The 13,424-nt window shown below is 36.7% G+C and overlaps 1 protein-coding gene across 1 annotated transcript in view; it reads left to right on the top strand.

Moving 5' to 3' along the window:
- Positions 1 to 11,233, top strand: part of LOC147868369 (dynein-1-beta heavy chain, flagellar inner arm I1 complex-like) — a 46,558-nt gene extending 35,325 nt beyond the window's left edge. Inside the window, exons 49-72 of the mRNA XM_087339543.1 lie at positions 68 to 280; positions 1,044 to 1,266; positions 1,620 to 1,925; positions 2,152 to 2,256; positions 2,440 to 2,555; positions 2,915 to 3,020; positions 3,423 to 3,623; positions 3,877 to 4,050; positions 4,130 to 4,195; positions 5,103 to 5,237; positions 5,425 to 5,649; positions 6,100 to 6,234; positions 6,359 to 6,555; positions 6,650 to 6,764; positions 6,861 to 7,049; positions 7,144 to 7,284; positions 7,360 to 7,498; positions 7,582 to 7,706; positions 7,800 to 8,000; positions 8,081 to 8,272; positions 8,359 to 8,802; positions 8,884 to 9,116; positions 9,605 to 9,923; positions 10,552 to 11,233. Of these exons, the coding sequence (XP_087195669.1) occupies positions 68 to 280; positions 1,044 to 1,266; positions 1,620 to 1,925; positions 2,152 to 2,256; positions 2,440 to 2,555; positions 2,915 to 3,020; positions 3,423 to 3,623; positions 3,877 to 4,050; positions 4,130 to 4,195; positions 5,103 to 5,237; positions 5,425 to 5,649; positions 6,100 to 6,234; positions 6,359 to 6,555; positions 6,650 to 6,764; positions 6,861 to 7,049; positions 7,144 to 7,284; positions 7,360 to 7,498; positions 7,582 to 7,706; positions 7,800 to 8,000; positions 8,081 to 8,272; positions 8,359 to 8,802; positions 8,884 to 9,116; positions 9,605 to 9,923; positions 10,552 to 10,788 (4,537 nt within the window). The 3' untranslated portion in view covers positions 10,789 to 11,233. The remainder of the gene's footprint in view (positions 1 to 67; positions 281 to 1,043; positions 1,267 to 1,619; positions 1,926 to 2,151; positions 2,257 to 2,439; positions 2,556 to 2,914; positions 3,021 to 3,422; positions 3,624 to 3,876; positions 4,051 to 4,129; positions 4,196 to 5,102; positions 5,238 to 5,424; positions 5,650 to 6,099; positions 6,235 to 6,358; positions 6,556 to 6,649; positions 6,765 to 6,860; positions 7,050 to 7,143; positions 7,285 to 7,359; positions 7,499 to 7,581; positions 7,707 to 7,799; positions 8,001 to 8,080; positions 8,273 to 8,358; positions 8,803 to 8,883; positions 9,117 to 9,604; positions 9,924 to 10,551) is intronic.
- Positions 11,234 to 13,424: the final 2,191 nt, after the last annotated feature.

The raw sequence follows: 13,424 nt of genomic DNA, 5'->3' as shown, positions 1-13,424 counted from the left end.
ATGCATTTCAAGGATATAGAAAATTAGAGAATTCCACTTTGCCATCTACTGATAATACTACGCGTAGGTTCTTGGACTGGCCTGAAGATGCACTTCATGAAGTAGCCGTCAAGCTAATGGCAGATGAGACAGCCTTGGGTACTGGTGAAGCAAATGCTAAGGTCTGCAAATTGTTTGTGACAATCCACAAATCCGTTGTAGATATGTCTGCAAAAATGTTTGCACAACATAGACGGCGTAATTATGTGACACCTACAAGCTACCTGGATTTTGGCAAAGGGTTAGCATTTACTCAATTGATTCTTAACCTTATGATGCGTGTTTCTTCTGTCTTTGTCTGTTCTGGTCACTATGGTGTAATTTATTTGGTATTCTTATCATCCATAGATGTTAGTGAGATAACTGTATCCTACTCGTTATTTTATTCGAGGTAGCTGTAATCATTAGCATCATTGGTTTTCTTGTTTCTTTCCAGCTTGATTACATAGCTGTAATCAAGATGAGAATGTTAAGATGTAATTATTTGTTCAGTCTCATAGGACATTGTGGCCTCTTAAAACACCCTGTCACCCTTGTCATCAAAAGATAAAGGCCATTATCACCCAATTCTGAAGGTGCTTCCTCACTTCGGAGACCTATCCATCTTGGATCAGGACAATGTTCAAGATTTTTTAGAGACAGAAGTTTCGGTCCATCTATGCTTCAGCTCATTTTTAGCTGGTTGGCCAATGTGATACTCTGGTACATCACAGAGAATTATGGAGTAGTACTGATTTAGTTTTACTTAATTCAGTTTGTTCTTCTGTAAGACTTGAAAAATTTTAAGCGGCAATTTCTCCCTCAGATTGATAGGCTGTTTTGGCCTCTTAAAAAAGTCAATATATCTTTCTTTTTTGTTTCTAGCTTAACCCACATACTAGGATGCCAATTTCCAAGTAAAATTATTTCATTAAATGAGTATAAATAGAGCGTGTTAACCTCTCAAAATACTGAAGTGCACTATCTATGAAAATCTTAAAGCCTGCCTCTCTTCATATTTGCAGATACAGGAAATTACTTGCTGAGATAAAACATAAGCTAGAAGATAGTGCTGCGAAGTTAAAAGGAGGGCTAAATACCCTCAATGAAACTCGTGTGCAAGTAGCAAATATGCAGGTTGTGTGCCAAGAGAAAAAGGAAGTTGTTGCAGTAGCAAAACGAGAATGTGAAGAGATCCTTGTAGAGATAGTTCAAGAAAAACGAATCATTGATGAACAAGAGAGACAGGCGAGTTTTTCTACAGCTTAAATTTTTTATATTACTAAAATGAGAAGAAAGAAAATCTGCCAAAAACGTATGAGAAAATAAATTAAGTTCGTATCTTCCATAGTAACTCAGCAATATATGATCTTATGCATTGTCTCAATGAAAATAGAGGACTTTTGTGTATTAGGAATATTATATATTATCTTTTACCAAAATGTTGTGCTTTAAGGTCAAATTTAGTTTCATTTCTTCAATCTTTTCGTTCCCCTGAAATTGATTATGTTTTTAGATTTGATTAATTTACAAGAAAATAAGATTCATTTAAGCATGTTTTGGGTTTTTTCCTTCTGACTGTATGTCTACAATAAGTTTAGGTCAATGAAGAGGCTGCCAAGATTGAAAAAGAAGCAAAGGCATGCAATGCAATTGCTTATGATTGTCAACAAGATCTCGACAAAGCCTTACCTGCATTGCAAGCAGCTGAGGAGGCACTCAATGTTTTGACTAAAAAAGATTTGAGTGAGGTAAAGGCCTATGCAAAACCACCAGCATTAGTTGAGCTGACTCTTGGAGCTGTTATGACTGTTTTAAAAAGACCACCTACATGGGAAGAAGCCAAAAAAGCACTAGGAGATCCTTCTTTCCTAACAAACCTCTTGAAGTATGATAAAGACTTGCTGGTATGATCTGGTTTTCCTGCGTAGAATTTTATGCATTACACTGATAAAAATAATATGCTATTCTCGTGTTTACTTTAACTATGTATATGTTAAATATTTTCATTTCACTTTACTTCAGCTTTATATGCCGTTAATGAACCCTCATTTACAAGCTAATGTATTTGGCTCTGCACATTCAAATTATTTTTATGAGATGCCATTTTGAAACTTGTTGATGACTCTCCAGGTTGACGCTGTTTTGAAGAAAATTAATAAATATACATCTGAACCTGATTTCACTCCAGAAGCTGTTGGAAAAGTATCTGGCGCAGCACGTGGCCTCTGCCTTTGGGTGAGAGAGAATTAAAGATTCTTACTATCATTATTAAACTATGACAAACAGAGCAGATTAGGTCTTATAAAATAATAGAAGAAAGAATATACTGAAAAATGCATTGGATAAAAAAGATGTTTTTATAAATACAAACTAAATTTTAAACAAATAATGTAACATATTCAAATCTCGTGCAATCAGGTTAGAGCAATGGAATCCTATGGGTATATAAATAAGGAGGTATTACCAAAGAAAATAAAGCTGAAAACAGCACAAGATACTCTTAAAAAGAAAGAGGCTGCACTTCAAGATGCCAAGTAAGATTTAGAAAATCCCTCATCAATGGGAAAATCATAATTTTCACATACGCTAACTAATGCTAATCAAAGAAACAAAACACCTCAAGAATGAAAGGTAAAAAAGAAAAATTGGTTTCAACTATGGAAAAACACCTCAACAAAAATTGGTGGGAACTACGAAACAAAACACCTCAAGAAAAAAATTTAGATTTCCAATTATGGAAAAAACCATATGTCATACCTCTACAATTAGAAAAAATGTATTACCTTCTTCTCATTTTCCCAGATAATGCACTTCCATATGTATTATCTAGACAGAGAATACACTTTTTTATTTTAATCACCAGAAAATCTGACATTCTGTATGTTCATATCAGAAATAAATTGGACGAAGTTCGTAAAAAAGTTCAAGCCCTCAAAGATAAGTACGACCGTTCATTGTCTTCAAAAGAGGCTCTACAAAAAGAATCGGATGACCTTGAGGTATATGCCACATTTATTTATAGCATATACATACAAGCGCGTTTCACATGCTTTTATTTCAACAAATGAATTCCATTGCATAGGTTTCATGATGTTTTGTTTCTTGAATTGAAAATATTTCTAACATTCTTGGACTTTTAAATTTTCTACTACATAATTTTATTCAGTCTAATCTTATGTCATACTCTGCCACAAGACTTTGCCAGAAATAGCAGTGATGCTAAATAAATCAGACCTATGCAGTTTATATACTATCCTATCGTTGTACAACGATTGGTTACACATGAAATAGAAGGAAACAAATACACATAGGGTGAAACATCTCTAAAATGGCCAAAATGGTCTATTTAGCTTTTTATTGCCCCTGATTCCATACCATGATCCTTCATCAACTAAATACAGGTCAAATTGCAAAGAGCAGAGAAGTTAATTTCAGGACTCGCAGGCGAGAAAATCCGTTGGGAAGTGTCTATTACCACATTTCAAGATGAGATCAAGAGACTTCCAGGAGATTGTCTTATGGCTGCTGCATTTCTTTCTTATGCGGGACCCTTTTCATCTGAGTATCGTGATGATTTAGTTAAAGGCATATGGGTACCAGAGGTATGCTACACTACCAAGATAAACAAAATTTCCTACTCTGGATATTTTTGGAGATGAATATTTGCAACTATATTTTCCTACCAGTATATTGCAACTATATTGCACCAGTTAATAGAGATTATGCAGTATATTTAAACATAGTAATCTTGAAAATTATTGCATATTTGGGAATCTGACTTCATATGCTTACACTCGGGAAATTCTGCAGATATATTGAATATGGCAATTATATGGACTATTTCTTTCTTTACAGGTTTTAAAATCAGAGATTCCATCAACACCGAACTTTAGATTTTCTGCATTTCTAGCAAATGCTGGTGATGTTCTAGACTGGAATCTTCAAGGTCTCCCAGCTGATTCGTTTTCAACTGAGAATGGTGTGCTTGTGACAAGAAGTAACAGATGGCCCCTGATGGTTGATCCACAGGTTTGTTGATTAGATTTTCCATATACTTGCATTTGCTCTGATAACTTTGGTAAGCTCAGTAAATGAACATCAATTTCAGGAACAAGCCAAAAAATGGGTGAAAAACATGGAAGCAAACAATGGCCTTGTAGTAGTTGACTTGCAGGTACCTCTCAAGAAATTACTGTATTTCTTAATAAGTTGCAATATACTGGTGCGGTTTTTTTTCATAATAAAAAGGCAATACAAAATTAAACACGAGTGTACTATGTGAGAAAGTAATGTGGAAAGCATGAACACTCTTTTAGAATGCAATTTAGATTAGCAGATGAAAAATCAACTGGGAGTTTGCAGAACAAAGGATTTTGGACATGGCCTTCCCTCTGAGAAATGTTACTTCCTTAGCTAATGGTGGTACCCTTGGCAGTTTTATGAATTTACTTATATTTGCTTTGGTTTATTGTTCTCCAAGATAAGTTGACATTTTTAGTCTCATAAACCATTCTGGCCTCGTAAAAGACGTTGACATATGTTTCCTATTGATCCCGTGCATATAATCATGTAAATTTAATGTGACATCCTTGCCTCTCCCATAGTACAATGCAGTTTCATGTCATCAATATACTCTGCTGTGATCCCATGTCTATAATCTTGTAAATCTAACGTGTCATCCATTGGCTCTCCCATACTAAAATGCAGCTGGCATGTCATCAATATATCCAATCCACATAAAAGACGTCATCACTCTGACGTCTGTTGAGACTTTTGCTTAATCTATCATAGGCATGTTGAACATACAGGGAATCAACTAGCATCAAGAAAGCTTCTATGGAATAGGGCATTGAAACCAGATGTATGGCTGTGCCAAGACCAAGTCCCAGACACATTCACCTTGAGCAATAGATGTAATACAACTGGGAAATAGCAAGTCCATCAGACCCAATGTATAATCATTGATTTCTCATTTGGTCACATATGCCACCTGGCCTCTTAAAAGTCGTTAATATATCGTACTTTTTTCTTTCTTTCGTGACGATTAATCTATGAATTTATATCTCCTCCCATGTATTCAGATGGACAACTTGATGCGAAAAATGGAGGACTGCATACAGCTTGGTACCCCAGTCTTATTAGTGGATATTCTTGAGGAGATTGATCCTTCTCTAGAACCAGTGCTTTCTAAGGCACTCATCACTAAAGGAAGTCGGGTGAGCATTTTTTATTTCTGATTTCTGAGTCACAATCTCTTACATTATTGATCCTTAAAGACAGTTCCAAATACTTTATATAGCATGATGAACTTAAATTATGGCAATAAAAAATTAATATTTCAGGTGAAGAAGTGTGATCATCCTCTTAACTCTTTATTGATTCGGTATTATCTTATTTTTTCAGGTTTATCTTCGACTTGGAGAGAAGGAAATTGATTATAACTCTAACTTCAGACTATACATAACAACAAAGCTTTCAAACCCCCGTTTCTCTCCAGAAACCTCAGTCAAAACCACCATTATTAACTTTGCAGTCAAAGAGCAAAGCCTTCAAGCACAACTTCTTACACTTGTAGTCCAGAAAGAAAGACCTGACCTTGATAAACAAAGAAATGAGCTTATTTTACAGGTTAAACACCTGAAATATTATAATTTATCTTCAAAGAAATAGATGTAATATGAATTATAGAAGCTCTAAAGATCGCCTTTTATGATTATGAACTCTAACTGCAACTCAATACAATAAGTTGGTACCCAATTTAGTTCCTCTACCAAGTTGTTCCTCATAGATCACCATTCCATTTATGGTCACAAATTAGAACCCATGATGTCCTAAGTTTAGGGTCCAAAGCTCACACATGTTCTTTTCATGGTGTGGATCTTACAAAACTCCATGGAAGATAGAAGAACCTCCTTTTCCTGACTACATGAACAACCTGCACCCATGTGATCTCTAAGACAATTTGTACTACTTAAACATACATGTGAATCTTGTGTTGCAAGTCAAATTTTCCTCAGATGAACTTGGTTTTTATTAGAAGTAAATAAATACTATTACTAATTTAATTTTCATATGTAGGTTACAACGGGAAAGAAGACTCAGGCTAACTGTGAAGATCAAATTTTGAGACTGCTTGCAACAGCCGAAGGACCACTGCTTGATAATCTGGATTTGATAGAAACTCTAGATATCTCAAAAGAGACATATGAAACGGTAGGTTTCACAATTCAACTGTCTTATATTGGCAAACATTTTGTACATGTACATATGGACATATATAGATCATTGTGTATGTTACCCGTAAAAACACCATTTCCTTTGTGTCAATTGTAAACAGATAAAACAATCTTTGGAAGTGGCAGAAGTAACATCAAAAAGCATTGAAGTTGCCAGTGCAGCATATAAACCTTGTGCTGAAAGAGCGTCTCTACTTTACTTTATACTGAATGAGTTGGTATCAATAGATCCAATGTATCAATTCTCATTGGAGGCATACATGGAGCTCTTTCTCATATCCATAATGAGATCAACAAAGTATGTCTCTTGATGTTGAACAACCTTCTCCTGAATTCAAGAATTTCAAACAATATTGTTGCCAAGATTAAAAAATTTACACATTCCCATTCAGGTCTGACAACATAAATGAAAGAATCAAATGTCTCATAGACTACCATACCTATGCTGTATATAGATACACTGCTCGGGGTCTATTTGAAAAGCATAAGTTGCTGCTCTCCCTAATGGTATCCTTCTAATTAATCACTTAATGAAGTGTATGTAGTGCATGTTATGGAAAAACATTTCTATTTGTTGATTTCCCAATCTTCAAACTCCCACAGATATGCTCGAAGATCCTTCTTGCCTCAAATGTGATAACCGAGGGTGAATGGCAGTTCCTTTTACGAGGAGGTACAGTGCTGGACAAATCAAAACAGCCTCCTAACCCAGCACCAGACTGGATCTCAGAATATTCTTGGGATGACATAACAGAACTTGCAACAAGTCTTCCAGCTTTATTTGACGGCATTGTAAGTTTCACGTTTTTAATACGCCCTCAAATTTGTCAATGCCATCTACTTGCATCACTCACAGGAACGAATCTTTTGCATGAACCTTATGAAGGTATCAAGTTTGCAACAAGAAACAGGAAAATGGGAGACGTGGTTCAAAACATCTGAACCAGAAAATGTAGAGCTTCCTGGTGACTGGGAAGATAAATGCAATGAGTTGCAGCGCCTCATTATACTTCGATGCTTCCGACAGGTTACATAATTTGCTTTTCTAGAAGTACAAAAATCATTGAAAATCACTCAAGTCTTCGTTTTTGTGTTCATACAGGATCGTTTGATGTTTGCAACATCATCGTATGTAGCTAACATCCTTGGTCAAAAGTTTGTGGAACCACCTATGCTTGATTTGGCAGAATCATTCAGTGACTCATCTCCAATCAGCCCTCTTCTTTTTATTCTTTCTGCAGGTAAACACTTGTATCGTGGGCTCTGCTGCAGTGTTTACTCATGTTTTTTAACTCTCGTTATCTTGTTCCATAATTTTTCGCAGGAGTTGATCCAACAACCTCACTTCAGCAGTTTGCAGGCTCAAAAGGTTTATTACCAGACCGCTTCCATTCAGTAGCTCTTGGACAAGGACAAGGACCAATAGCCATTAAACTTATCCAAGAGTTTGTATGTTTCGATTTTGCTCCTCAACACATGTTTATCTTTAACTTAGAAAACCACCAATCAGATTCTAGTGCTTAAAAGACTACCTTGTTGCAGGCCAAAACTGGTGGGTGGGTCTTTTTGGCAAATTGTCATCTCATGACAAGCTGGCTTCCCCATCTTGAGAAAGTGATTCAGGGTTTAGAGAAAAGTAACCCTCACGAAATGTTCCGTTTATGGCTTTCCAGTGAGCCCAATGACAAATTCCCTATTTCTATCCTGCAGCGCAGTGTGAAGATGACAGCAGAGCCACCAAAGGTGAAGCTTGTAATGAACATTATTATCATTCATAGAAGATTATTGTCGACGTTTCTAAACCTTATGGGCCAAATTCACAGGGTTTACGTGCAAATGTACTCAGATTGTATAATCAGACCTCAGAAGAATCTTTCCAGAAATGCAAGGCACAGGAAAAGTACCAAAAACTCTTCTTTTCCCTTGCTTATTTCCATAGTGTGCTTTTGGAACGTCGAAAATTTGGCACATTAGGTCTCAACATTCCATATGACTTTAATGATACAGATTTCCAGGTATGTGATGACATTCAATATTTATAAACTAATAATGCTATTGTGGACCCCATACATATGGTGACCCTATATATGGTTGCTTGCAGGTGTCTGATGACCTCCTAAAAACCTATCTGGATGCATATGAAGTAACTCCGTTTGATGCATTAAAATTCTTAATATCAGAAGCAAACTATGGTGGCCGTGTCACAGATGAGATAGATCGCCGTGTGCTCAGTTCTTACTTGAATCAATTTTACTGCCAAGAGGCAGTTTCTGTTGCAAACTTTCCATTATCAACAATCCCAATCTATCATATTCCTGATGATGGAAACCTTCAATCACATCGAGAGTTCATACAGACCTGGCCTATAATAGATAGGCCAGAGGCATTTGGGCAGCATACAAATGCAGACATAGCATCACAACTCTCGGCTAGCAAGCTAATGTTAGTAACAATTGCTAGTTTACAGCCAAAGGCCACAAGCAGTAAAGGAGGGTTGACTCAAGAAGAAACTGTTATGAACATTGCTACTGATCTTCTTCAACAGGTGAGCAACTTATTTCAAATGTATCCTCTATTTTTATCTGATCATCCCAATTCTCTAATTCATCGCATAAATCATATCCAGGTCCCAGAACCGTTGGATCTTGCAGATATACAACTTCAGAAGTCTGGAGACCCATCAGCACTGCATACTGTTTTATTTCAAGAAATAGAGCGCTACAACATCTTACTCAAGCAAATACATGAATCTTGTGCGAATCTGCAGAAAGGCATCCAGGGTCTTGTTGTCATGTCATTAGAACTGGAAACTATGCATAAGGCGTTCTCTGAGTCAAAAGTTCCAGCCAAATGGATCAAGTAAGCCCTTTGTAGCATTCATCAAACTTACTCTGCAAAAACCATAAACAAGAATAAAGTGGCTTCTTATACAGTGCTCTCCATGGCTGACATACATCCAAAAAATATGCACTCTGCAGATAACAACTAGAAAGTTGAACTCGCTAATGTAATACAGGATCAGTCTCACTGACAAGGAACTTACATTTTTATCTCCTTGCTTTTTTAACATCTTGATACGGGTACACATAGAAAAGACATTAAATTTAAATGGGAATAAAGATTAGGAGAACCAGATATATTTTACTTAAGCATAACATAAGCTGAAAATACGGGATTAGTTGTAAATCATTAATTGTGTGTACATGTGCCCCAAGTTTTCTATTCATCAAATTCATTATTATGAGCTGGGGCCTTTCTCTCTTAATCTTTGATTAACTAATATTGTATTTATTTAATATTTTCTTACCAGAATTTATCTCAGTGTTATACCTTGTCTATGATGGCAGGAGCTACCCAACACTTAAACCACTAGGTTCATGGACAAGAGATCTTCTACAAAGGATAGCAGAGCTGAAGGCATGGGCTGAGGGAACATACCCAGTTGTATATTGGCTGGCAGGTTTCACATATCCTGCAGACTTTTTGACAGCTGTGATGCAGATGACTGCACGTCGAAACCTTGTGCCAATTGACTCTCTTTCATGGGAATTCTCCATTGTGAACAAGGATGAGAATGATATCAATGAATCAGCCAAAGATGGTGTTTACGTAAAGGGGCTCTTCCTAGAAGGTGCAGGCTGGGACAGGGAGAATGAATGTCTCAAGGTGAGCTTGCTCTCCATGTTACATCTTGACTGATGAGTAAAAGCACAAGGTTTCATTGAATTTATAAGAAGAAAAATATGCATAGAAGATAAGGCATGGCTGGTTTTCATCATGGAAAATGAATTCTACAAAAAACACACTCTATAAGCTATACACATTGCTGCTAATAATTATATTGCCTCTCCCATCATGATCTCGAGTCCAGTGTAACACTGGTATTGATAAGAAGAGACTGCCTCTCAGAGTCAATGCCAAAACCAACATTTCAAGTATATATCATATCCCCTTTAACCATGAAATGAAACTTGTCAACTTTTAAGGTAGAGACAGATTGTTGAGAGTTCAGTTTGTTGCTATCATACACTCCATTGCTATACACTAGTAACAAGTATTCAATTGAAAATCTTGCATTTTGTGTTGCTTTGCATACATTCTAATAGCAGCCCATTGCATTTCCCTATTGTATATGCTTGATTCCTATAGGCTAGTAATTAATATTCAACAACAACTTGCGTTTTAGGTGATTTAAGCAACAGCCTTTTTTATGCATCTGAGTTTAAACGCATCATAAACAGCTCCACAATTTCATAATGTCATTTTCTCATTTCCTTACATTTGTCTTATCTAGGAGCCTCATCCTATGGAGCTCATTGTCCCAATGCCAATCATACATTTCAAGCCAGTGGTAAGCAAGAAGAAAGCAATAAAAGGTACTTACATGTGTCCATTATACTTGTACCCAATCCGCACTGGCTCGCGTGAGCGGCCGAGCTTTTTGCTCTACGTCACATTGAAGACAGGATCACACTCTCCTGATCATTGGATTAAGCGAGGCACTGCCCTCCTTTTGTCTCTTGCTACATGAAAAGCGATAGTTTGTGGTATCAGGCTAAGCGAAAAACACATTGAAGAAAGAGTGTTTGAACAGCTTTTCGATTTGCGCAAAATGGCATCCATAGATTTCCATTTGGAAGAAACGAATTGAATGGCAAACAGGTTTTTTATTTCACATTCCAGTAGGCAAAGCAATGTGAGCAAAGAAAATGATATAATCCGGCGGGAAGGAAGCAATGGAAGTGGCTTGTATATTATATGTATATATGATTTGTGCATTAAATGCTCAAATGGGCACGTGTGTATTATATGTATATGGTGTGCGCTGGAATGCGCAAATGGGCACATGTGTATTATGCATGCATGATGTGATGTGCTGTCTATGCCCAGATGGGTTATATGCGTTGTGCATTTATAGTGTATGCCCGAAAAACATTGTATGCATGTTATTGAATATAAGCGATGTATATTATGTATGATGTGTGTGCACTAACAACAGACACATACATGCACCAATTTATTAATTATGAGCGGAAAAACCCAAAGATTATGCCATATCAGATTCGAACCTTTCACCATGTCAGAGCCTCTTTGTGATCTGTAAGCAATTGGCCCGCCTCTCCCTCTTTAGTGTAGATAGGTATATATGGACGATGGCATTTATGTAAGCATATTCTTTTCCAATATTCACCACGACATCTTCGTGACTATCGCCATTCTGCATTGAAAATTTGCGCCTCTGCCTCTTTTGGGCTGTTTTTGCTAGTGATAGCATGTTCGTCAATACTATTTATTATTCCCAATACTATTGAGTCTTGACAGACATACAATGTTTATAAAGCTGTATGTTATTTTGTAGACCTTATAAAAAACAGGGGCATGAAAGACAAAATTGTAAGTTTCCCTCATTATTGAAAGCCAAAATGTAAGCAAAAGATAAAGTTGATTGACATAAGACGTGTGGAGCGCACCCTCCGAATTTTGGGATTGTAATGAAAGTCTCAACTTGACGATCCGTGTTTGCTTGCTCGTAGGATGGGTGTTAATCTTTTTGACGAAACGTACTCTTCAAATAATTGGTGTGACAAATCAAAATCAAAAGAATAAGCTTGTGGATTGTCAATTTAAAAAATGGTTCCACTAAATTCCAAAACATATGAGCTATTGTTGTTATTCACGCTTCTTTAAAGGTGAGCTTCCAAAGAATGATGTCTTCAATTGCTGCCAAATTTTTATCATGATCATATACTGAATTGTTAATATGCTTACCAAATAAGCATGACCCCCATTACTCACAAACATCTCATGGCATGCATGGGCATGCAATCACGGTCATTATCAAATGAGATTTAGTTTTCTATTGCTATAACTCACACTTACTCAATGTTGAAATCAATCATCTCCTAGTGAAATAATTGTTATCTTTGTGGAGTTATGCAAGAGAGGTCTCTAACCTTCGAGCTCCACTCTTCAACCACGATAAGTGTGAACATGTCTGTGGGTTCAATACTTGGAATATAGGGAACTAGGAAGTTGGGCCTGCCATTAGGTGATGATATGGGTTTACATTTGTTGCCAAGGAAGTTCCATTCGATGGTTGGCAACCAATCAAAAAACATGTAAATTAGAAAATCCACTTGAACTTAGCTATGTCATGGGTTTGTATACCCAAGGCAAAAGGGCAAAATGTGTCTACGATAACACTTTGATTAAAAATTAAAACTCACCTACGTAACCCCTCAATAATAACAATGATTTATTCATGTGTACATGGTCTCTCCTCTAAAAAGGACCACTGGGAATGCAATCTCTTGATGCTCTATAAGCATGGTGAACTTGCATTGCCACATGTGACAACAAGGTTTTCAATTCCCAATTGTAAAGATTAGAACTACAAGCACTCAATCTTGTTGTACTTTATGACCCACAAATGTGCTCTCTCTTGCTCATTGTCTTTGGTAATTAGGTTACCCTAGTCTTGGGTTCGAGTCCAAACTTTATCACCTCTATTACTCCATACATATTCTCTTAATTTACAAGATGCCAATGTGGAATGTAGGGCCTAAAGTACGTTCATATAGGCAAATCAATCTCTCTCTCTCTCTCTCTCTCTCTCTCTCTCTCTCTCTCTCTCTCTCTACCACAGAGCAAGCAAAGGAATGCCAATGACATAGGAGACCACAAGTACACCAAGATACATTGGTCAAACTTTCTTGTAGCATGGCATCATTTCACAACACAAATGAAACCTTGGGTATGAACTCCAATCACCTCCATCTCAAACATCATTTCACCACATACATTCACATAATGATCATATTAGGACACAAAAAATAACATTATAATCATTGTTAGATAAAGTGGTCACGATGATCAACCGTGACGCTTGTTATTATCTCTTTTTTTATGTTTCTTATTCTTCTTTGCCATTAGGGTTGTACATTGCCCATAAGTACAACCAAGTTTTTACAGGCCAATGGACCCGAGATCAAAGTTCACTCACCGTAAGCACAACTTTGCCATGGCTACGGAAGGTGTTGGTTAAAGCATGGTGGTCTCCTTGTGACATGTCAAATAATCTATACCAATTGAACTACAATTGCCTAGGGGTATCTTCTTCTTCTTCTTCTTCCTTCTCATCATCTCATGTCCATGGGAGTTTGCTTG

Source organism: Azolla caroliniana, unplaced genomic scaffold, assembly GCF_043228905.1.
Source record: "Azolla caroliniana isolate FFs.n. ecotype wild unplaced genomic scaffold, voAzoCaro1.0.p SCAF_1, whole genome shotgun sequence".
NCBI lineage: Eukaryota > Viridiplantae > Streptophyta > Polypodiopsida > Salviniales > Salviniaceae > Azolla > Azolla caroliniana.
The sequence above is the reverse complement of the archived record's forward strand: the minus strand, read 5'-3'. Positions and strand labels throughout refer to the sequence as shown.